Raw genomic sequence first — 23,539 nt, 5'->3', positions numbered from 1 at the left:
CCTTGTTTTTTGGCTGAAGGCTGAAAGCTGAGGCGAGGGTCCAGCAGTATGTGGTTAATAGCTATCTTTTTATTAGCAGAAAAGCAAGCAAAGGCAGAACAGAGTTTCTATTTTGAATTACTGTGTGAGTTATTGCTGTAGGGAACAAAACATGCAAGCACACATTGTGAGTAACAAGACACAACAGGTTCCGCTAAAACATGGGTACTTTCGCACACAAAGACCACATTTTGAAGCGGAGGCTTAATCAGGCATGGTTGGGAAAGAAAATGCCATTAGATTTCAAAGTGGATAATTTCACATTTTACCTCCATTCATTTTTTCATTTTTCTTTTCAAACTGGCCTTTTATGCACACCTCATGTGCTTTTATGGCAAATTACAACATTTAAACGAGACTCTTTGGTCAGAGATAATTTGCACAAAGAACCATTAGCAGTCTTCAAGACCAATGTTCTCTGAGAATTTTTCTTTTCCTTTTTATAATGCTTCTCTGAATCGGTAAGAACATGCCTCATAAGAAAGATGATAATCAAAATCAATTATCTGTTATTATGGGGAGCAAAACCCTGTCACCTTTGCTTCACTCTGTTACATGCTGTTTAAAACAAATCTATTATATTAAATAGGCTAAACAAATAAGGGATATATACACAGTACAGTGGCAAAAGATTTGCTGTTGTCATCTGCCAATTTAGCTGAAGTGATTATAATTGTGTTTAAAGTTTTCCATGGCACTTGTGCCCCTCACATGGAAACCCACCAACTGATCAGTAAATTGCCACTTCAGCGAAATCAGCAGGTGTGTGTTGGGTTCAGCCACTGGGAATGTTACCTCAAAATGCAATCCATTGCAATTATCTTTTTAGAAATTGTTACCAGTGTGGTCATTTTAGTTGTATGTATATGTATATATGTGTATATATATATATATGTGTGTGTATATATATATATATATATATATTACGTTTCGTGGCATTACATGACTTAAACATCACCATGGTTTTGGTGAGTTTTAGTATCTGAACATATCACAAAGCCAGTGATTTGACACAGCTCAAACAGGTTGCAATGCCATGTTACACCTGAGGAGGATGTGGTGGCGCTGTTTGAACAGCAGCGCTCTTCTTCAGCCCAGAGCTGCTCGCTTCCTCTTCTTCTTCTGCGCTTCCTTCACGGGTCACAAACATAGCGGCTGCTTGTCACCACATTTTCTAAGGCTGTTTGGTGACTTATTCAACTATAAGTTTTAACTAAACGTTACTGTGACTTTTGCACTTTTCGAAATGAAACAAGCTGGACGAGCTCTTTCTCCATCGACTCAGGTAGCAGTTAGCGGCTGATAGCTGACTGCTTGTTTGCCAAACTTCAAACCTCTTACTAACATTTACAATCAGCTGTTCTGGAGGACCAGTCAGACCTCTCAACAAGGAACTGATTGGGTCAGAAAAGAGGGTAAGGGCAAACTTTGTCATTGCTTTAATATTGTAGTGAACTCACAAACTTTTGAGAGCTGTGTCAGAAATCTAACCAGACCAGGTTAGTGGGAGAGGGTGACTGGTCCCATCCCTGTTATAGTTTATGGGTTGTCCTGTGAATTGGATTTATGTACTCATTTATAAACAAATGCATTAGGAGTTGTTTTACATATTAAGATCAGAAAGCATACTTTGTAACTGGGGGGAAGTGGAGGATTTTTTGACGCAGGGATCTATTAAAAACATGTCTGATCAAGTGTTTCAGATCTTTAGACATGTAGCAGGCATTAAAAATCAGCAACGAATGTGCGTCAGTCTTGACCAACTCAATCTCAAGCTCGTCTCTTGTGTGATATTTATGTAAGGCCAGATATCTGTATTCAGTGGGGTTTTCAGTCATATGGAAAGTGCAAGCAACTCTTTGCTTTTTTTTAAACAGCAAATGTGTTTTACTTGATTTATACTAACCCTAAAGTTAATGAAGTTCACAAAATAGTCAATCTATTTATCAGAATTATAATTAAAACATGTTTTACCTAAAAAATGTACGTAACTTTCATCTTCTCCTCATCTCTCATTTTTTCCTAGATATTACCCCTGACAGGTCTCTACTTGTGATGTAGTCATTTCCCTGTTTAAGATCATTCCTTAATCCCTGCAATGGATGAGGATACTCAAACGTTGAAACCCAGACGTATCCAGAATCAAAACGTGGTCTATCGTCTGGAGAGGCGTAGGATCTGCTCAGGACGACCAGGAGCTCATTGGTACAGAGTGCGTTGCTTCCATCAGAACCTTTTCCCCAACTTCACCGTGGTCAACGTGGAAAAGCCCCCCTGCTTCCTGAGAAAGTTCTCACCAGATGGACGCTGCTTCATCGCCTTCTCCTCTGACCAGACATCTCTGGAGGTAAGAACAGAGAACCGAGGGTTACTAAGCAAAGCGTTGTTTGCTAAACCCCTCTAAACTTTTTCTCAACCCTTCCTTCCTGCAGATATATGAATATCAAGGCTGCCAGGCTGCTCAGGACCTGTTGAGAGGCCAAGAGGGAGAAACCCTTCTCACAACCAACGACCAGCGTTCACTCAATATCAGGGGCCGCCTCTTTGAGCGCTTCTTCTCTTTGCTCCACGTTACTAATGTTGCTTCAAACGGCGAACACCTCAACCGGGAGTGTAGCCTTTTCACAGATGACTGCCGCTATGTCATTGTTGGGTCAGCCGTGTATGTCCCAGAGGAGCCACCACCTTATTTTTTTGAGGTACTGACACAAACACACCTGCAACAGACAAGCAATCAACCACAAAAACACCGAAAAAGATATATTCTGACCTGATTCTCACCATAAGTGTCCCATGAGTGTCATGTTGCTCCCTCTTCTGTCCCACCAGGTGTATCGGAATAACGAATCTGTCACTCCTAACCCCCGGTCCCCTCTGGAAGACTACTCCCTCCACATCATTGACCTCCACACTGGCAGGCTGTGTGACACCAGGTCCTTTAAGTGTGACAAGATCATCCTGTCCCACAACCAGGGCCTCTACCTGTATAGGAACATCCTGGCTGTGTTGTCAGTCCAGCAGCAGACCATTCATGTGTTTCAGGTGACACTTTTGTCATATAAATCTGTATTTTTTTGTAATTAATTGACAGTGATTTTCAACTTTAAAGATCCTATATTCTGCTCTTTTTAGGGTTCGTATTCTAATATCTAATTTGTGTCTACTAAAGTACGTTCACAATCGCTAATCTACTCGCCGATCTACTCTCTCGTAATTTGATCAGTCGTTCGGCTTTGTTCTTGATATGTTTTGTCTTTTACCATATTGGGAATGCTACAGTCATTTTTAGGGGAGCTTGTGCTAGCTACAACGAGCCTATGGACTTGGATCAGTGACATCATGGGTTTGTGATGTCACAAAACTCATTTTCAACCAGGGGGGCTAGGGACCGAGCGTTTCATGCAGCTACTGGAGGAAGCTAACAGGAGGACGAAGGAAAAGCCACGTTTCCGCGGACTTTGAATTTTTGCATATGGATGTGCCCAAACCTGCACAAGACACCTAGAAGACACACTAAAGAGCATGTAAAACAAGAAAAAGCAGCATATGAGACCTTTGCATATTCTTACAGAGTGACTTGCCTGACCAATGATTGAACAGCAGAAGCCATGTAATCATGTCATTAGTGTGACTACAAACGCATACACACATAGTCCTGACCTGTCCTGCTGACAGCCCCATTAACACAGATGATTAGACTCTGTTACTTCCTCCTTTGCCTAAAAAGTGGAACAACTATGCCCTAAAAATCCACCTTCGTACCTTTTTATACAGAATAATTTGGCAGAGTACGTGTGAAACACCTTGCTCCTTGTCTCAAATTGTTCTGTATTAACTCACCATTAACCATAATTATGTGGTGTTTAGGTTACTTTCTGTTCAAACGGATTAAAAACGACATCCCTTCTCTCCTCTTCAAAGGTCACTGCAGAGGGAACGTTTCTAGATGTGCGGACTATTGGCAGATTTTGTTACGAGGACGACCTGCTGACTCTTTCAGCAGTTTACACTGAGGCTCAGGCCGAGAGTCAGTCAGGCTTCCCCCGCCTGTACACTGACAAAACCATCAACTCCCTCAAGCACAGGCTGCTGGTGTACCTCTGGAGGAGGGCCGAGCAGGACGGCAGCGCCACCGCAAAGAGGAGGTATACAACATTACTGTTTTTCAAACGGTTCTTCACTTCAGGGCCCAAATTTTAACTGTTTTTGTAATACTAGAGTTGCTCAGCGGACTGTCCCGTGTGATGCAGAAGACTCTTTACTATGTTTTAAGTGATGACTAATCATGTTTACTTCAGTTAAACTTTTCTTGGGACAGAATCTTTAACGATGATCACTGAAGCTCATTGTGAGGCATTTGTGTTCCCAAAAAGTTTAGGTCGAGACGTATTAAGTCCTGTGTCATTGCACTCTGTTATTGTCATTGAAAAATATTTCAGAATATACATTTAGCCTTCAAAACCAGCTGAGTACTTCTGGGTTTCAGAACACTTGAGCCAAGCAGAATAAAAGTCATCCGCAGTGTCCGTAGCTGCTTTACAGACTGAACGTGCACGAGCTCCTGTGACGGGACGCAAACAGTGTGATCTCCTGAATGTATTCTGTAGCGTTACTAATGGAGCTTTATGGTTCAGAACCTTTAAATAAATGGATATAACCTCCTCTCGGGCCACAGGAAGAGTTCAGAGTGAACTAAACATGATGACCCAGCCAGCGTGGATACATGGGGAAACTCTGACTTTCAGCCCAACATGCCTGACAAGAGTGTGAAAAAGAAGTCTTGTGAGCCCTCACACAATCATTATATATCCTTATCATCGGTCATAGTGGAGGCTGAGTTTGCCAATAAAATTTCTCTTCATAATATCCTAGTGTGGACAAGACGGCTGATTTATAGTGAGCACCTGGAAAAATGTGTGTGAATCTGTGTGGGTCTTGTCGTGTACACATGAACACTGCAGAGCCGCTTGGCGTGATGATCAGTGGTGGATGTTTTGGCTCTGCATGAGGACTGCAGTGTGGTGTCTGATTTATCTGTAGTTTCGGATCATCCTGCTGTAACAAACAATGTGTTGTCTAAACACCAGTTCTTCCCCTTTAAGTTGCTGTGATCCACCGCAAGGAACTAGCAGCTCATTGAATGTGTTCACCATCATAAGGTGCTGTGCATTGATCGTTAATGGTTTAATCTGGGAGGAATTTGAAGCTGATCCACCTGTGCACATTGAACTGTTACAAAGGGCGCTCCCCGTTATGTACCCTTGAGGAATGACTTCTACCTTTTCTGATAGAATATAGTTTTATAATAAGTGGGATTTACCCAGCTGTCTGTTTTGTCGTCAAGATTCTTCCAGTTTTTCGATCAGCTGAGGAGGTTGAGAATGTGGAAGATGCAGCTGTTGGATGAGCATCACCTCTTCATTAAATACACCAGTGAAGACGTGGTCACACTCAGAGTGACTGACCCCTCCCAGGTAGGAAAATACTAAATGTATTAACTAGATGTTATTTCCTGTCTTTGTCCCATGGTTCTCTTGGTTGGATTTGTAAGACATAGTCCTTTTGTACGTCCCCAAGGACACCGTGCTCCTACCGAGTGTGTTCAGTCTAGTGATTCGTTCATGGCAAAAAAAAAAAAAAAAAATGTGTAATTAGCGCCCCCTTCTTTCTTCTACAGCCCTCTTTCTTTGTTGTGTACAACATGGTTTCTACAGAGGTGCTGGCTGTTTTTGAGAACACCTCCGACCAGCTGCTGGAGCTGTTTGAGAACTTCTGTGACCTGTTCAGGAATGCTACGTTGCATAGTCAGGCTGTCCAGTTCCCCTGCTCTGCTTCATCCAACAACTATGCACGTCAGGTCCAAAGAAGGTACAGATCTGAATAATGTACTGTTCACTTACTGCTGAATAAATGGACTTTTTTTTTTCTTACATATTTCAGATATTTTAGTGCTAAAAATATTGTGTAAGCAAGCTGCTGAGGTCTGATGTTCTCTTCACGACTCAAAACCTGCAGCTAATGTAGGAAGGAAGGAAGGAAGGAGGGAAGGAAGGAAGGAAGGCAGAACAGCAGACATTTCCTGAGAGAAGGAGAAAAGAACCTGGATAGACACCCATTAGGCCGGACAGCGTGACTAAAGGACCTGTAATTGAATTTTCCTGATTGACTTGCCAGTGAAGGTGACAAAATCCGATCTGAAGGGGGAGTAGAGGGGAACAGACACAAGATAAAGTACAGTTTGAGTGGGCAAAAGAGCTTTGAGTTGGGTTATAAAATAGAGAAATTAACGTCTGGAGAGAAGAGAAGCAGATTTGAAAACCACTGAACCACAACTCAGTTTAATTCTGGGTTTTTAACACATCTTTAATGGTTTAAAGTGGAATAAAGAAAATGGTCTTGCCAGGTTTCAGGTATTGAAGCCTCTGATAAAGTTTTTCAGCTGGTATACAACAAACTGTGCTGAGAAAAGAAGGCAACTAGGAAGTGCCCAATATTCCAGTACCTCCAGTAGACGGCATGAGGCCTGTGGAAATATGCAATTTAACACAATTTAAAGGTCCCATATTCTGCCTTTTCTGGTTTTTATGTTCTTCGGTGTGTTTTCCAGGTATCTTGTGAATGCTTAGGCACATCTATGTGCAAAAATTCAAAGTCCTTGGAAACGCGTCGTCTCCTACTGTATGTCCTCCTGTTAGCTGTAGCTGCATGTCACGCTCGGTCTCAAGCCCCCCTGAATAGGATTTGCCAGTGTGATATTACTGATCCAAGCCCATTGGCTCGTTGCAGCAAGACTGAGCTTGTGCTGCACGCCAATGTGACATCTGTGCTGAGCGACTGACCAATCAAAACAGAGTGGAACAGCCGACCAATCAGACCAGGCCCAAGTGGAGACCCTGAGCGTTGCAAACACAGGCAGATGAGAGACGCTGCATCAAGTGGCAGGACATGAGAACAGACACCTTTTTCAAACATTAGTGATTGAGAACGTACTTTAGTAGACATGTAAATTAGATATATGAACCCCAAAAAGGGCAGAATCTGGGACCTTTAACAATGAAACTTACATCAGCTACAGCAACACAATTTAATCTAGTTCTGTGAGGCATATGATGTTTAAAAAAAATGTTTGGCCAGATAATGAACCAGCCAAGGTTTCAGACTGTACAGCTCTGACAGTTTGGATGTTATGGAGTTTTAGACTACAGTATCAAAAGACGCTGCTTATTCAACGATAAAGAATCCTCTCTTTTGACTGATTTAATGCCGTTATCCTTATTGAGCTTGTTATCTGTGCCACAGATTCAAGGACACCATAGTGAATGCAAAGTACGGCGGGCACACAGAGGCTGTGCGTCGACTGCTGGGTCAGCTGCCGATAAGTGCCCAGTCCTACAGCAGCAGTCCTTACCTCGATCTCTCCCTCTTCAGCTATGATGACAAGTGGGTGTCAGTGATGGAGAGGCCAAAGACTTGTGGAGACCACCCTATCAGGTACACACAATACCACGTCCTCAATACATTTCTATAAATAATGTCACTAATAATACATCCCCAAGGACTATGAAGAACATTATCCATGAAGCTTAAATGATGACTTTACGTTATCACAATCAATTGATTGTTTCGTCATTTTTTAAGAAAAATGGCAGTCACTTTCACTCCACTTTGATTTAGACAGTTATAGTACTTTCACGAAACTCCTAAGAAAAAAAAAACTGTTATTATCTGGAGTTTCTCTCCAGCCACTTTGTGATTTTCTACAGAAAGTCACAGTGAGCTGACGCAAGAAGCATCAGGAGTTTTCCCATTGAGCGAGTGTGAGGCGGTGGTAAAGTTTGTACGTCGCTAATCCTCTGCTTTCTGTTGACACGATGGCTTTTTTTTATATTGCGATTCCATCGAACTATATATAACATTGTAGGATCATTCTTTTTACTTCATGTATTACCTCAGGAGATCTCCTGTCCCATTCAACCAGTATATGGGAGCAGACCTGAGTTTTTCTCGATATTTCCAGGTGTGCCTATGTGAAAATGGCTTCAGTTAGGCATCACGAACTAAAGCTGGAGAGCATTTCTACAGGAGAGTGATTCATTCAAAAAAAAAAAAAAAAGTGATTGTGAAAATGATCATTAGATGTAGCCATAATTCTAACATGTAACTTTTTAACAGTTGAAGATGTAGTTCTGTTTTTAAAGATTTAAACTTCTGCATTTAGCTGTAAAACCTCACTCTTCCAATTAGTCCTGGGGAAGCACAAACTGTGTGACTTGGATGAGCATTCAGAAACCTACATACTGGACTAGATTTATCCTCAAATTATCCTGTTTTCTGTCTCCCTCTGTCACTCACAAGGTTTTATGCTCGGGACTCTGGCCTGTTGAAGTTTAAAATCCAGGCTGGCCTATTGGGACGGCCGGTAAATCATGCTGTGCGCCGACTGGTTGCCTTCACTTTCCACCCTTTCGAACCTTTTGCCATCTCTGTACAGCGCACCAATGCAGAGTATGTGGTCAACTTCCACATGAGGCATGTATGTGCATGACAAGCTCCTGGATGTAGTTGCTAGCTTGGACACAAATTGAGGGACTGTTTGGCTTCTGTTAGCCACTACCATGACAACTCAACAGACAGTGAAGAGTTTGATCTGTTGGTCGCCCTCTTCTGCTCCAAAGGAGATCACAAGTCCTCTTCATTGTCTTGGTGGAGGCCAGTTGTCTTCTCCTCTTTCCTGCTTCATGCACAGTGGTCAGTACACTCTTCCCCCTCAGCGAGATGAGAGCAGCAATTCTGCCTTCTGCACTTCTTCGCCTCCTCTTCCCCCTTCCTTCGCTACAAAGAGCGACCTAGAGGGGGGTAGAGAGAGTGATTGATGGCCATTGGAGGCGGGAGCTTTAGGCAGCTGGATGTCTTACAAGGAGCCAAAGGTGTTTTTATTTTCCTAGCATGCTTGGAAAGCTGCACATTCAATTGCTTATCCAGTCAGTTTAGGGTCAGCTGTCCATTAAATGTCTTTTCCTCACATGGATAGGGCAATAATGTCTTATGATTTCTTACATGTTTTTATACTTTTTTTTTACACCTAATATTGCTTGTATATATTTTATGCCAATAAAATTGTGCAAATTTTGATGCTTATTTTGTATCAATATTTAACGTTAGGTCAGGGGTTGTAGTGGGACGAGGAGGTTTTCTAAATCATAAATAGCTAGTTAGCTGTTGCTGTTACAATATTGTTGAGCTAATCTGTCTACATATCTACATATAAGAATACCTGTAAAAATTGGCTGGTGTATTTTCTTCTTTGTGAGTGGAAGTTGCATGTACCTGGCATTTCTTTGCCGTATGTGGGATTGAAGAAATACCCGTTGCATATATTCTCTCTCTGGATAATAAGTTTTTGTGCTTCAGCAGTAGTACTGCCTAAGACCAAGTAGTTCTCAAAAACATCTTGATGTGTAGCTTTAGTGTGTGGTGCCTCAATATACCATCAAACAAGATTACCATCAACCATGGCAAGAGTAAACAAAATAGTGTAATATTATCTTTTATTTGAATAATGATAATTTCTTCTGAATCTGAAATCTGCTCTCCTTTAGTCGAAACGATTAGGACTTTACTGTTTCAGATAACACTCATTCATTCTGGAGACTTAAACAGAACAAACATCTGTTTGGACCCATGAAAACAGACCCAAAATATGCATTGTTTTCACACCCCCACTCCTGGCGTGAATGCTGGACATAAGGGCAAAAGCACACAGCCAATAAGCTGCAAGTGGCCACGGTTGTATGGAAAGCAGGTGCTGAGGGATTAAGTGTTCTCCCAGGTTACACACTGCACTGGACCTGAGAGACGTGTGCCTGGGAGGTAAGCTTGCAAGGGTTTAAGGCAGATGGAAGATGATATTTAGAGATGAAAAGATGATTGAGACGTATAATAATAAGAGATTGGTGAGAGATGATTGGAGGAGGGAGGGGGGGGGAAACAGGGGACAGGATAAGGAGAAGATGTATCTGGTCTGTGTGCAAGGACTGTATTGTGCAGCTGCTTGGTGTTTGCATAATCACAGTACTATCCTGTAGATCACGGCATAAAGAGGCCATATTATGTCATTGTTATTAAAATGGCTTTGTTTAAGCCAGTGTGTCACAACATGCTGTGATAATCAACTAATTAAAGGAAGCAACACAGCAGGGACATATACAGTATGAGTTGATTGTTGCCTATAGAATATGAACAGGAATGTATATGTTTAACTGCAGGTGAGGAAATGTAGTGCACCCTGTCATTGTTTATGGGTCGGTGCAACGTTTGTGATGTTTTCACCAAATCAAAAATTGCAAGGTTTTACAAATTTTTTCAGTGAACCTGTAATGTAAGCCACGTCGCACCTTATATCTAAAGTGTACAAACATAATAGGCAATTTTAGTTTTATCACAGATGTCTGAAAGGCAATGAGGATAACGGACTGTTTTTAGTTAAAGTTAGTGCAAGGATCCTGGATGAAAAAAAACATCACTGTGTGAACTCAATGCCTCCCAGTAGTACAATGAATATGTCGTACCTACCTTATTCCTATGAATCAAGTAAACCCAGAGCCTTCTCTCTGACCTTGGTTGCTACGGAAACATAACTGCTCTCTGCTTAGTAACCCAGTCTTTTCTAATTGCTGTTGTCTTGGCAACAGTGCAACCAATGTAATCCTGTAAAGGCCACAATCCTAACTGCTTCCTGTAGCAGTACTCGCCCCTTTTTGGAGCAGTCTCTCAACAAACACAGACATTCAATTAGACAACAGTCGTCTCCAAAAACCTGGTGCATAGGGTGCAACTGTAGCTATTTAGTTATGTTAGTGAAATAGGCCTACACATGTAGAGTAACAAACCCCTTCCCAATCTGACCAACTTTAAATTTATCAGTTAAATGATTTTTTTAATGTTGACTTTATGTTTTCAAGCACAATAATTCAAGTGTTCCTTTTCTCTCTGTTTAAAAGCAATTGAAAACACAAATACACTAACAAGAATAGAACAGAAGAGCCCTGAGCATACAGATGGCAGAAATTACCTTGGTTTAAAAATAACAAAACACAACCATATTTAATAAATACATTACTTTCAATGATAATCCTTAAATGGTGTGGTGATATCCCATCAGAAGTAAGATGGATGTCCTTCTACAGTTGCAATAGAAGTACAAATATGCAGGAAAATAATGGACGTAAGTGTAAAACGTCTTGAGAGACATTATTATTAAGAATAAAACTTGGTGGAAAGCCAGCAGATTGGTCGAAGCACTTTGATAACAGTATGATAGTATACAAATAATGGTGTCCTTAATATAATGAAAAGAAATGCTGGAAATAGATACCTGAAAGTAATTGATAATGGTTGAAATACAGCTTAAGCAGATGACAGGCTCGTTTGAAAATCTTAATTAAAATATCAAACAACACTTTTAACTAGTACAAATAAATTATATATTTTATTTATTCACATTTTCTTAAAATTATGTGTGGTGGAGTTCAGAGTTTGACCCATGAGTAGTGCAGCAAGTGTGCCTGTTGACTATTTCAAACAATAAAACACACAAAGATAGTGACGGAAGAAAGAGTAATTACAGCTGTGAGCTGGAGCCTGGCATTTTTAGCAGCCATGTCCAGACCAGATCTATCATTAAACCTTTAAGTCATATGACAGCAGGCAGCTGCACAATGCCTGAGAAGGTGTAACCTGCATTTTACAGTTGGTTGTAAATGACAGATTGTGATAATGTTGAGCTACCAAGCAAGATGTGAGACATCAAGTTGGTTTGCAAGAGGAATTATGAATCCACCTGGTTGGTGATAAAAGCTGTATACAGAATTCAAACTAGTGCCAAATATATGTTGATCAAAATACATGCACAGTGGTCAGTACACTCAGCTACAATGAAAATGAAGTACTTTATCAAAACAACTTAAGATAATTTTGTGGTTTATTATTGCAAAGCTCAATCCTTCTACCAGTAACAGGCTGATGTTCAAAGAGGTTAAACTTCAATTAATTGAAATAGAAATCAAGAAGATAAAATCCAAAACTCAGTCAAAAAAATGGTATGGGGATAAATTCAGCCATTTAAAGCGCTATATCTACCACAAAGTCAATTAATCCTATTTGATGGAGAAGGTTCAGAAGATAATGCATGTCATGTTTGGGATAAACTGAGCACAAATTGTAGGAGAAGAAATAATTAGTTTTATAGTTTCTGGAAAAAAGGAGGGATGTGTCTTAGCAATGCAAACTCTAAGTGTGTGCATGTAATTCTGATTTGTTCAGAATCAACATTTTAGCTTCAGACCGTTTCTGAACATTGATTAAGTCTTTGACAATTTCAGTAGAAACATTTGATACGTGTTCCCATAGTAAATGCCATCTTAATGATAAAATAAATAAATGATGCCTACAACTTACATGGTCATGTTCTGAACTCAATAATGTTCTTACAATTAAATATGAAACAGTTGAAGTTATTGGTCTAATCAGATCATCAATAAGGAATAATGGAAGAGGAAGACTTGAAGAAACATACTGGAAATCATTCATTGTGCATTTTTTAAAACTGTGTGGACAAGTGTAGAGTTCTGTTTAACATTACCCAAATACCTACCTGCATTTATACGTTTATTTACAAGTCATGTAAACATCAATGCCGCGGGTTTCTGTGTTTGCATAGAGCGGAGTCTTTGTCCTGGTTACAGTAGAAACCCAACAAACCTAATTTGATCAGTTTCTTGTGATTTGTTTCTCAGAATGGAAAAGTTCTGCTTTTCTGTTGTATCAATGATTAGTAAATAAACTGATTCTATGTGCCATTTCCTTTTCTTTGATTAATTACACTAATTTAACAAACAAAAAAACATTCTAAGATTTCTTGTTACTCTCACCCTAGTGTACTCCCTGTGTGGAAACTATTACACACAATAGGAATACTCACACTTGAAAACACATGATCCATTTTGCACCCCTGCCCCCTTAATTCCCTCTCCTGATATTGTTATCGACCCCAAAGACATCGGTCCAAAAAAGGGATTTTTAACACTAACAGTGTCAACATTTCATATCAGTGGATTAGCACTTGAGTCGGGGTCAGCTCTTGTGAGGCTTTCTGGTGAGCACAGTGAAAACACACAACTTAATGAGTGGAGGGAGCAGGCTGCACATAGGAATCAAGGATACAATCCAAATATTGTTAATAAATATTTGACTGAAGGGTAGGGATGTTTCCAGCTTAGATGTGTGTTCAGAAACAGTGTGCACACACAGATAAACACACACTCTGGAAATACAACTTCCAATTTCATGTGTCTGTGCAGTGATCAGTGTTTGACTTGAAAAGAAAGAGGTGAAGCGTCATATACTCACAGTCACATGGTCCTCAGAGCCTGGACCATGCTGAAACAATTACACTGCTTGACTTTGGTAGACTGTTTGATGACGAACAGACGCACGCGTGGCTGAACAACAATAAAGGAGGTGGAAATCTGCAGGGAAGGTTTCATAGCACAACCAGCCAATAAACAGAATCTGTTTGGGATCTTACGCTAACAAGCTAATTTAGCCATCATTGTTGCAGTAAGAACAGGGAAAACTGTTCTTTTACATGTGTCTGTTCATGTCAGTGAAGTTTATGGTTTATGTTATCAATTTGGATAAGACTTGTCAGTGACTCTGCAAAATAGAAACGGGTATCCACATAAACTGAACTCCTCTACTCCTGTCCCCGGAGTCCCCGGACACAGCCAAGGTCCATTTCACATGACAGAGCAGCAGCAACAGGTGATCAGAGTGCGCCACCTGCTGGACAAAAAAAGAACTGCATCCTTTACGTGGCCTTTTTTGTTTCAATTATACAATTACCTACCACTATTTTCATCAAAAAAAACGGATGTCTACTAAGGTATTACATTTTGCTTTTTGTTATGAAGAAATATTACTGTGATACAGACTTAGATCTGTAAGTAACAACTCCAGCCTTGTTTCTTGCTCTTTTTAACTATTTTGATATATTAATATATATTTAATTTACTTTTTCACTTTGAGTTTGTTTAATATCCTGCTTTGCTGCTGTAACACTGTAAATGTCTCTGATGTGAGATGAATAAAGGATTATCTTATCTTACCTTTATTCATCTTTTCTCTTATACTCCACAACAACTCTGGGGGAAAATAATGAATGATTCTAACAGAAGAAGCTCACATGCAGCATGTGTTTGAGCTCATTACTTTGGTAAGTTGCTGACGAACTATTTACATATCGAAAAGAAGGCACTCGACCTCAAGGAACACTACCAATCAATCAATCAATCTTTATTTATATAGCGTCAATTCATAACAGATCTCGAGATACTTTACAAAAGCAGGTAAAGGACCTTACTGTTTGTCTGTTAACAATAACGAAAGAGCAGGTAACAAGACCATGCTCATCATTATGTTTACAAAAAGCAGGTAAAGGACCTTACTTATGGCTATATTACAAGAGCCCAGCTTAATCCGTCATAGCGTGGCAAGAAAAAACTTCCTTTTAACAGGCAGAAATCGTCAGCAGACCCGGGCTCATGACGGAACAGCCATCTGCTAAACTGTGCTGGGCTTGAAATGGGATGGGGGAGATGGGACAAGATGCAGAAAGAAGAATAGGATAGGATAGGTTTGGGGGCGCGGGATCTGGGCAGGCCATCCTCGTGGGGGGGGGGGGGTTGTTTGGGCAGGCCATCCTCATCAACAGTCCCAAGGAACCTAAGAGAGCTCATGAGCTCCCAGAAAAAAGGAGAGGTTAGAATATAAAGATAGTGACAAGCAGTAATAAGATATGAAAGCTGGGAGAGAAACACTACAACAATACATTTCTTTTCTGCGTATATAACTTTACTGTTGAATTGCAGTTATTAAATAAAGACTTTAACGCTAAATGTTTAAATCTCACTTTAAATATTGTTTAGTTTACTGAAGTTTGAAATTGATCAAGCTTAAATGCATATTTTAAACAACTCCAACTAACCACTCAACTTATTTACCATGACTTTTTGCTAGACTTAAAGTTGTTGTAAGGAGATTTTAGCTGATTTGAAAACAGAAAGGAATAAGTACTGATGCCTCTTCAAGTAAAAATGACAATCAAAAATATGTTGATTATTCATTTGTAATGCCTGTAACTGCTGCCACAAAATAGAGAATGAATCTATTAGCTGCTACATTCCAACTGTTATAATTAACACCATCATGATTTCCCATGTTATTGCCATTTAAGTTGTTAATTTTAATTAGTGGATTAAAATACTTTACTGTTCCCACTAATATATAATAGTATTTTAACCATTTACTAACAAGCCATTAATCTCTTGTAGTCTGTGTTGTTTTTGTCTTGTTCTGTCTCTATTGCTGTAAGCCCAACGCATTCACAGCAGATGAATTTTCCACATAAGTCTGGATATGCTTGAGGGTTTCTGCCAAGCACAAATAAGTTTTCCTTGACGCTGAGTGTTGCAAAGTGCTTTGGCCATTGTAGATTAATATTGGTTCTCTATAAGTTACATAAATTATTGTCTAGACCTGCTCTTTTTAAGTGTCTTCAGATAACTTTTTTTTACCCTTTACAGATAAAGATTGACTGGTCGACAAAATGTTGACAGTTTATCATAAAATGTAGTACATGAAAATCAAGTCGCACACTTTAAATGAGTTGGCAAAAAAAAAAAAAAAACAGTCAGACAGACAGAAAATACAGAGAATAGAAAAAAAACAGGATCTAAACAGTTTACAGGTCATCCACACAAAAAATGTCAAAGAGAAACATGCTGGATTTTACAAAGTGAACTAAACGTGACGCTGGATAGGAAAAACGTCAACATGAGAACGAGATCCATGATCCAGACAGAAGAGGAGGAGGAGCATGACGTCAGAGGTCAGCTGATAGGTTTGTTTTGCTTGCTCGAGTTGATAAAAACACAGCCAGAGGAAGGAAGCAGCGACATCAAACTGTCTATGATCTACTTCTCTTCAGCCAACATTTTAAAAATAAGATAATAACGCCGACGCCACGCCATATTTTATAACCTTTTATATTTTTGCCTTGAATTCAGCCGCCACCTTTGTTTTCACCCTCTGCCAGCTGGTGGACTTGACGCAGTATGCCTTCAGAAAAAACCTTCAAACAAAGACGGACATTTGGTAGGTGATATAACTGTTTGTTTGACCTTTTTGCAAACAACCACTTTGCCTTGTGTTTTATGTGTTCTTATATTGTTTATATCAAAAGCTGTCGGCTGTTTTTTTTTCTCTAAATTGCACAAGATAAACCTATTTTACCACAATGTAAACGGGACAGCTGGCTGCTAGTTTAATCCGGTTGATCATATAAACGACGGACTTGTGTGTTTGTCTCAATTTATCTAAAAGAATATCTTTAGGAAACACACTTTTATGGTATTAATAGACGTTAAGTTGTCAATACATCCGAATAGAAAAGGGTAAACTGCAGGCCCATCCGTGTATGCGCGTGCGTGCGTTTGTTTATTTGCATCAGAGCGGTTGAAGAAAACAAAGTGGTGCCGAAATGCAGGGCAGAGAAAAAGAGCTGCAGTATTGGGGGATGGGACACTTTGTAAAGGAGATAAAAAAAAAAAAGGGCAGAACAAAGAAGGAAATGACTCAGCTTGTACACGAAAGTGCGAAGTTGGCCATTCCGTTTCTTTCTGTGCATAGATGAGAATTATTTTAGGTTGTGTTTTCTGAGTCACAGAGAGGAAATGTGTGTTTGTGGTTTGTAAGTTACTTCAAATTATCAAATAAAAGTTTCAACAGTGAAACGTAAGCATGTGTATGCTTTAAAGTACTAGTCAGTTTGTCGTACACTTTACACATCGATTTATCTGTTGCTGGAAATATAATTCCCAGAAAGAGAAATACCTGAGGTAACTGACTTCCGGTCTAACATCACGTTATTGGTCCAAATGTTCACAACGGAGCACGTGCGGGGCAAGACAGCAAAGACACAAAGTGTCACGTGGCCCAAACTTTTTCTACTAGAGCCAAATTAATCTTTATAGAAAATTAACCATTTCAAACAACAAACTGATTGATAGACCTTTTTGGTTAAAGTTGCCATATTGATATTGGAACCAACAGTTGTTCTTGTAGTTGTTGTTTATGAAGTGTAGGCAAAGTGAAAACTACCAACCTTTGTTTTCATTCCACTTCTGTATCATCTTTTATTCCTAATGTAGAGGGTTAACATGATCAGAATGTTTTATTTCAACAGCCATTTTCAATTTTGGAGTGTCTAACAGTTAACGTTTAGTATCTTTATACTGTATAATATGACTCAGGTGACCAAATTGAATCTTCCAGTCCTGTCTGGTGGTAATGACTAAGTCATACATTATGACAGAGAAGAAACACCTCTTATGAGTCATTGGCTTCCTGTTTTTTTGTGTTCTTCCTTGTTATTTTGCCTTTGACACAAAGCAGATTTTGACTTATCCTGGTCATGGGACACAGGTGATCAAGCCCTTTTTACATTGAAGTTCTGCAATAAAGTCCATGGATGTAGTCGCCATTGGTTTCAGAAGCTCACTTTTGAACCCCTTCGGTGGAAGTAAACATTGAAAATGCTTTCTTGTGCTTTTTCAACACCAAAAGTTGCTATTTGGCTATAATGAAATTCAAGTGCCGACGGGCTGTCCTGTTGATGTCTCTGATGTGACAAGCTTTCTTTTTCCTGATTAAATGTAATCACAGAACAATGACCTTCATTTGCATTGAAATGACTGTATCTTCAGGAAGACATTGAAACAGATTGTCTCATTAGTTTGGCAAACATTTTGGTAATGGTATGTCACAAGACTGGATAGCATTAACTCAGTTTCACCTGACTATTGATGACTAACTGGTTCTAGTTTACTTCTTTTGACTGCTTAATTATAAGCAATCACTTTCATTTCCACCATTACATGATTCACTTCATTTCAAAGTTTGAAGGAGATTATGATCAAATTGAGATCTTCATATGTTCTGTGTTTATGTCAGTCTGTTTATTTGATCAGTATAAAGTCAACGAGGCAGTTAAAAACCCAGGTAGTTCGGATCCCATTCAGCCTTAGGTTTTCATTCAGCTTGATTGTGTGTGTTTATAACGGCTCTCTTCAGTGAAGTATTGGATGAGTCTAAGATACTGAAACAATCCAGGCTCACTTCAATTTTAATGTCTTGTTTGTTAGCTACTCACACTTTGAACACACTCTGGAGAAATTGAGTAGAACATAACTGATTTGTTCTTTTTGCCAATAATCTGCTAATCACAATGCGGTTACAGCGTGAATGGATTTTAATAAAGCCCATTATGAGTTCACCAGGGTTTCATATTCTCCTGAGCAGGAAGCTAAAGATATTCTGTGTTTTATACAACGTTTTAACAAAAAATAAACTTTTGATATCGGATCATAGTTTCTTTTTAACTACTGTTTGATAAGCATGGTGGAAGACAAATTACAGCTTTTACATTCTGAAACTAAGATTTAAAAAAAAAAGGCCTTGATGGCTGCTCACCAAATAGGAGTGTGTGTTTGGGGGGTGGGGGCTTTATCTTATAGTGTCTTACATTTTTTCTGTGCGTATTGTATGGTTGACCTAATTTTTTTTTTCTTCCTGCCATTCAAATATCTTTGTCTGTTCTTCTGCTCTACAGAACAGAGAGTAGAAGATGTCAGACTGATCCGAGATCAACACCCTAACAAGATACCTGTGAGTAAAAATGGAAGCTTATGCATGAAACACTTTGACCACTACTATAAGAGCAGAAATGCATTATGTGCACAGATCCACGGAGGAAGACAGACTGCATCTGAAAAGGTTTCCTGGTTGAAATCAAACGTCCTTTGTTGGCCCATTCCTGCAAGGGATTTGTGCTTGTTGAATTCTGGTTAATCATCACGTCACCGTTAATTAGCTTGATTGAATTCATTATTGCGATATCATTCTTCTCAATATAAATATAACAAATGTTTGATAGATTTAAAACTATAAGTGCACCAGAAGACGTGAGGCTAAAACGGGCAACATCACATACCTTTTCCACCATTTGAAATAATATCACCTGTGAGAACACATCGAAAGTAAGACATGTGCAAACGTCCAGAATAAGTGTTTCGGATTGTGAAATGTTTTTCTGGTATGGTTTGTCATGTTCAGACCATAAAGAATGAATACACCACGATTAACCAAGTGGTTTATTTAACTTGCACTGAGAAGCAACAATCAGCCAATTAACACAAACCTCAGAAATAAAGGTTTGTGTTAATTATTGATATCGTGTTGCGTTTTTAATCGTGATAGCATTTCTTGTCATATCACCCAGCCCTGTGCCATTAGAAATGTTCTCATATAAAATGGGTGTGGTTGCATCTGCTAATTTTTTTTCAGATGTGAAGTGACTCCAAGCAACCACTAATAAACACACAACTCGTGTTTCACCTGCTCATTTGACTATTTAGCGATAGAGTTTCACCACAGTCTTCCATCTGCCGCTCCGTAAGAAGCCTCTTCTTATCTTAAACACCCTGAGTGTTTGTGTGCGGGGGATTTCACTGCACTTTCTAGGGGTCATAAACTGCTGTGTCATAGTAAGCGTTGAGGCCAGAGGCAGATGCACTGTACTGAAACTGTATTCGTCAAAGGTGGCACCTGTGGGGGAGCACAATGCTGTATGACAGACTGATTAAGTGTCTCAAACCAGATCCTGCCTCTATAAAAGGAGCTCAGTGCTCCTTTGCACATAATATGGAGCGTGTTACAAGTAATTTGTATCAAAGGAAAATGTCATTTTACAAACAGTTCAGGAGAAAATCAAGTGTCTACATGTCTGTCTTTTCGTCATCTAGATTTTATGAAACACTAAATGGACTAACATAGCACCACTCAAAGTGCTTTTGTACAACATGTCACCTTCACCTTTCACACACTGATGGCAGAGGCTGTTACAGAAAGAGCCGAACTTGCAGGAGCTGAGAATAGAACTGCCTACCTTTTCACTGAAAGATGACCCCCTACCACTCAACCCCAGCTGCCCCGTTACACTGGTTATTAAATCCTTGATCATATTAGAAATCTGTTTAAAAAGGTCTAACTTTTTATATAACCAATGTTTATGTCAGCAAGCGTTGCTCTTACCAAAGAGCTAAAAAGTATTTCTTTATGATGCAAACCAATAAAAACAATTAAACCTCACTTTATAACACACAGTTAATCTATTTTCCAATATAGAGCTCATCAAAACATGTACTTTACTCTGGTAGATTATTTTCAGCCTGTGAAAACAGGATTTTTATTAAAACATTGGTTTCTTTCCCTGAGTTAGCAGTTAGTGTGCCCAGGTGGTATGGATCAGTCTCCTTTTTGGCTTCGACAAAACTCACGAAAGGTTACCCAACAAAAGATTAAAGTGTGCTCTATGCAATCCTATCAGAGGTAATATAAACACAAGTGTTAACATTTAAGATTAGAAATTAGTAAGCAATAGAGAACTTTATTTGTCAAAGTGTGTGCTTAATTGTTTAATGTCAGAGTCGGACAGGATGACAGGGTGTCATGGTGTTACAGCAAATTCAACTTCGAAGAAAGTGAACTGTCAGACATGAACCTTTATATGTTGACCATATTTTACAAAATCTTAGATCACTTTCCTTTTACATCTGAAACAATCAGAGTGAAAGGGGAGACGTTATTCACTGAGCATATCTGTGTCTCCTGTAGGTGATCATTGAGAGATACAAAGGAGAGAAACAGCTTCCTATTTTGGACAAGACCAAATTCCTGGTGCCAGACCATGTCAACATGAGCGAACTCATCAAGATTATAAGGTAGAGCTGAATTTCCCGCCTGGCGTCTCCCCTGTCCTTCTTTCTTTTTTCGCCTCTCCTTTTCCCTTCTGTTCCTCTCCACATATTGAATTATTTTTTTGTCCCTCTTCTCTCTTATCATTGTTCTTTCTCTTTTCTTTCCTTTTATTTATGTGTCCATTCTCACCTCCCTTCTTCTTTTTCTCTCCCTCTAGATCTTTCTTCTCTTCTTTCTTTATCTTCTTGTTTTTGCAGGTTATTTGCCTTTTTTTTTTTTACTTTTTCTCTCTGACGATTCTTTCCCTTTCCTTCTTATCTTTTTTCCTTTCTCTTCTCTTTTTCCTTTCATATCCTCTTCTGTCCTTATTTGTCTTCTAAAATACAGATTTTCTTCTTTTCACTCCTCCTACCTCTGCCATGTTTTTTCTGTCCACTAGGAGGCGCCTCCAGCTTAACTCCAACCAGGCCTTTTTCCTGCTCGTCAATGGCCATAGCATGGTCTCAGTGTCGGCTGCCATCTCTGAGGTGTATGAAAGGGAGAGGGACCAGGATGGCTTCCTTTACATGGTGTATGCATCCCAGGAGACCTTTGGTGCTGCAAGGACCACCCAGTGAACAACCTTCCTTCTTCTTCCACCCCACAAGCCATTGGACAATTGTAGTTTTTATCCTCCTAGTGTTTGTTGCCACACACATTTAGTCTGGACCGTTTAATCTAAACCCAGTGTAGAATATTTCACAGCTCTATTCGGCTCAGATTTTATTGTTTGATATCATGATTGCTGTGAATGAATCGACTGCTTGAGTACAACCACTCTCTCACAGATGCAGAAAGACGAAGGAGTTGATAAGAGTGGCAGTATTTAAGTAGAGAAATCCTCAAATCTGACTGTAACTCAGGTCAAAAGTGTTTGTAGTGATTGCCTCTTCTTCACACTTCCTGGTGGATCGTGTCCATTGTAATGGCAACTTACTGCCTGTTGATGGCAGTTACTTTTAGTGTTGTGGTAACAGGTCTCCGGAGCGGTCTTAATGTATGTATACATTTCATGTAGTATGACATGAAAGTGGAAATGTTTCACCATGTTACCATATATACATTAGCCATTTAACATGCCAATCTAAACTATGAAGTGTTTGGAGACATACATGAAAGAGGTAGTTAAAGGTGTCTGGGGTACGAGATGCAGTTTGGCGATTTGATCACAGTTTGAAGGTAAAACTTAGTAATATTAGTTTCCATCAAAGTTATTTTCCCAGAGAAAAATGCTAAATGATGTAGAGAAGCTCCATGTTATTCGTGACATTGCTGCTGTGCGTCTGCTCTACATTCCCTCAGTGGTTCTTTGGTGTTTTTATCCCTCCCTGCTTTTAGTCTAAAGCGTCGCCACTGTAACAAAGACATGTAGAAACTGCTTTGACTTTTGAAAAGGATGATCGTTATCTGCAGCAGAAAACTTGCCTTGCTGTGCAGATACCATTGAATTTATGGCTTTGAATATACAGTATGAAGAATGTTACCAAGTTGAATTTAGACACGCTTCAAGGAGCATGTATGACTATGTGTGGATGAGGGTTGATAGTGTTTCTGTAAAGATTGAAGAGTTGAGTGGGTTGCCCTTTTTTTTTTTCCTTTTTTCCCTTTAAAATGTATTTATTAAGGTCATCAAGGAGTGAAGTGAGAAAAAAGACGGTTGAGCATCATTACTGATAATCTGTTTGGCCTTTGAACCACAGGGCTGATGATTCAGACCTGTCGTTGTTTTGAGTGTCACTGCACTGAATCCAACAAGTGCTGTCTTTGTTTTGCACTCATTAATTGGGTTCTTTTGTAAAAAAAAAAAAAAAACATGTCCCTCTACTGATGTTCCTTCACACTTTTTATTTCGATGTGTAACGCGTCCTGACATTATCTTAACAAATCCTGATTTAGCTGCTTCTATATTGCAGTATTTTATCATATTGGATCTTTTTATTAAATGCCTTTTTTTCATTTTACTTATTGTCTGTACCATTCTCCGTCTTCTATCTATGAGGTACAAAGGAGATTTTTGCTGACAAGTGAAAGCCACTGTGTGTTTGTTACAGAGGGGTGGAGCATTTGTTTTAGAGCTTTCTTTTCTGCCTGCTCCTTTGTTTCACATACAAATCCACCATTCTCAGCAATATCACATAGTCTACTCTAATGTATTTATGTTGTTTCTTTTTGTAAACAATAAAACAAGAAAGAAAGATCATCTGTGTGGTTCACTCCTTCTGTTATAATACTGTCTTCAATTTATTTGAATTGTGAAACAAATGTGCTCATAATAACTGGTACATTATAGAAAAAATTTAAGTGTGGCCAGATTGTAATGACAAAAGTGAACCAGTGATGTAAACTATTTCACAGAATGGCACTGCTGGGGTCAGTAGAGCGCGAGTCCCATGTGCAGAGGCTATATTTGTAATGTTGAAAAACTGAAGGAACTTTACTTCCTGTGTACCAGCCTACATTTATTTTGAAATGAAACAAGCCCATTCTGGTAGATTAAACGTTATGACATTTTTAACTATGTAAAAAGGAACTTACAGATCGAGGACATAATGACATCAGTTAAATGTCATTAAAGTTAAAGTTTTGG

At 39.3% G+C, this 23,539-nt stretch overlaps 2 protein-coding genes across 2 annotated transcripts; both read left to right on the top strand.

Moving 5' to 3' along the window:
* Nucleotides 1-1,066: 1,066 nt before the first annotated feature.
* On the top strand, nucleotides 1,067-8,628 carry det1 (DET1 partner of COP1 E3 ubiquitin ligase). The gene is made up of 9 exons (XM_079345701.1): nucleotides 1,067-1,454; nucleotides 2,066-2,386; nucleotides 2,472-2,738; nucleotides 2,869-3,081; nucleotides 3,961-4,184; nucleotides 5,384-5,513; nucleotides 5,717-5,907; nucleotides 7,339-7,530; nucleotides 8,395-8,628. The coding sequence occupies exons 2-9, from the start codon at nucleotides 2,138-2,140 to the stop codon at nucleotides 8,582-8,584; spliced, it is 1,656 nt and encodes a 551-aa protein (XP_079201827.1). The 5' UTR covers nucleotides 1,067-1,454; nucleotides 2,066-2,137; the 3' UTR covers nucleotides 8,585-8,628.
* Nucleotides 8,629-15,980: 7,352 nt separating this feature from the next.
* map1lc3b (microtubule-associated protein 1 light chain 3 beta) lies at nucleotides 15,981-22,766 on the top strand. Its single transcript, XM_079345278.1, has 4 exons — nucleotides 15,981-16,251; nucleotides 18,767-18,822; nucleotides 20,830-20,936; nucleotides 21,353-22,766. Exons 1-4 carry the CDS (start codon nucleotides 16,212-16,214, stop codon nucleotides 21,528-21,530), a joined length of 381 nt encoding a protein of 126 aa, XP_079201404.1. The 5' UTR covers nucleotides 15,981-16,211; the 3' UTR covers nucleotides 21,531-22,766.
* Nucleotides 22,767-23,539: the final 773 nt, after the last annotated feature.

The sequence above is a fragment of the Symphodus melops genome (assembly GCF_947650265.1).
Source record: "Symphodus melops genome assembly, chromosome: 6".
NCBI lineage: Eukaryota > Metazoa > Chordata > Actinopteri > Labriformes > Labridae > Symphodus > Symphodus melops.
The sequence above is the reverse complement of the archived record's forward strand: the minus strand, read 5'-3'. Positions and strand labels throughout refer to the sequence as shown.

Coding starts and splice junctions, on each gene's coding strand:
- det1 (XM_079345701.1), top strand. CDS start 2,138: ATGGATGAGGATACTCAAACGTTGAAACCCAGACGTATCCAGAATCAA. Junction 2,387..2,471: donor CTGACCAGACATCTCTGGAG/GTAAGAACAGAG, acceptor TCCTTCCTGCAG/ATATATGAATATCAAGGCTG. Junction 2,739..2,868: donor CACCACCTTATTTTTTTGAG/GTACTGACACAA, acceptor CTGTCCCACCAG/GTGTATCGGAATAACGAATC.
- map1lc3b (XM_079345278.1), top strand. CDS start 16,212: ATGCCTTCAGAAAAAACCTTCAAACAAAGACGGACATTTG. Junction 16,252..18,766: donor CAAACAAAGACGGACATTTG/GTAGGTGATATA, acceptor TCTGCTCTACAG/AACAGAGAGTAGAAGATGTC. Junction 18,823..20,829: donor AACACCCTAACAAGATACCT/GTGAGTAAAAAT, acceptor TGTCTCCTGTAG/GTGATCATTGAGAGATACAA.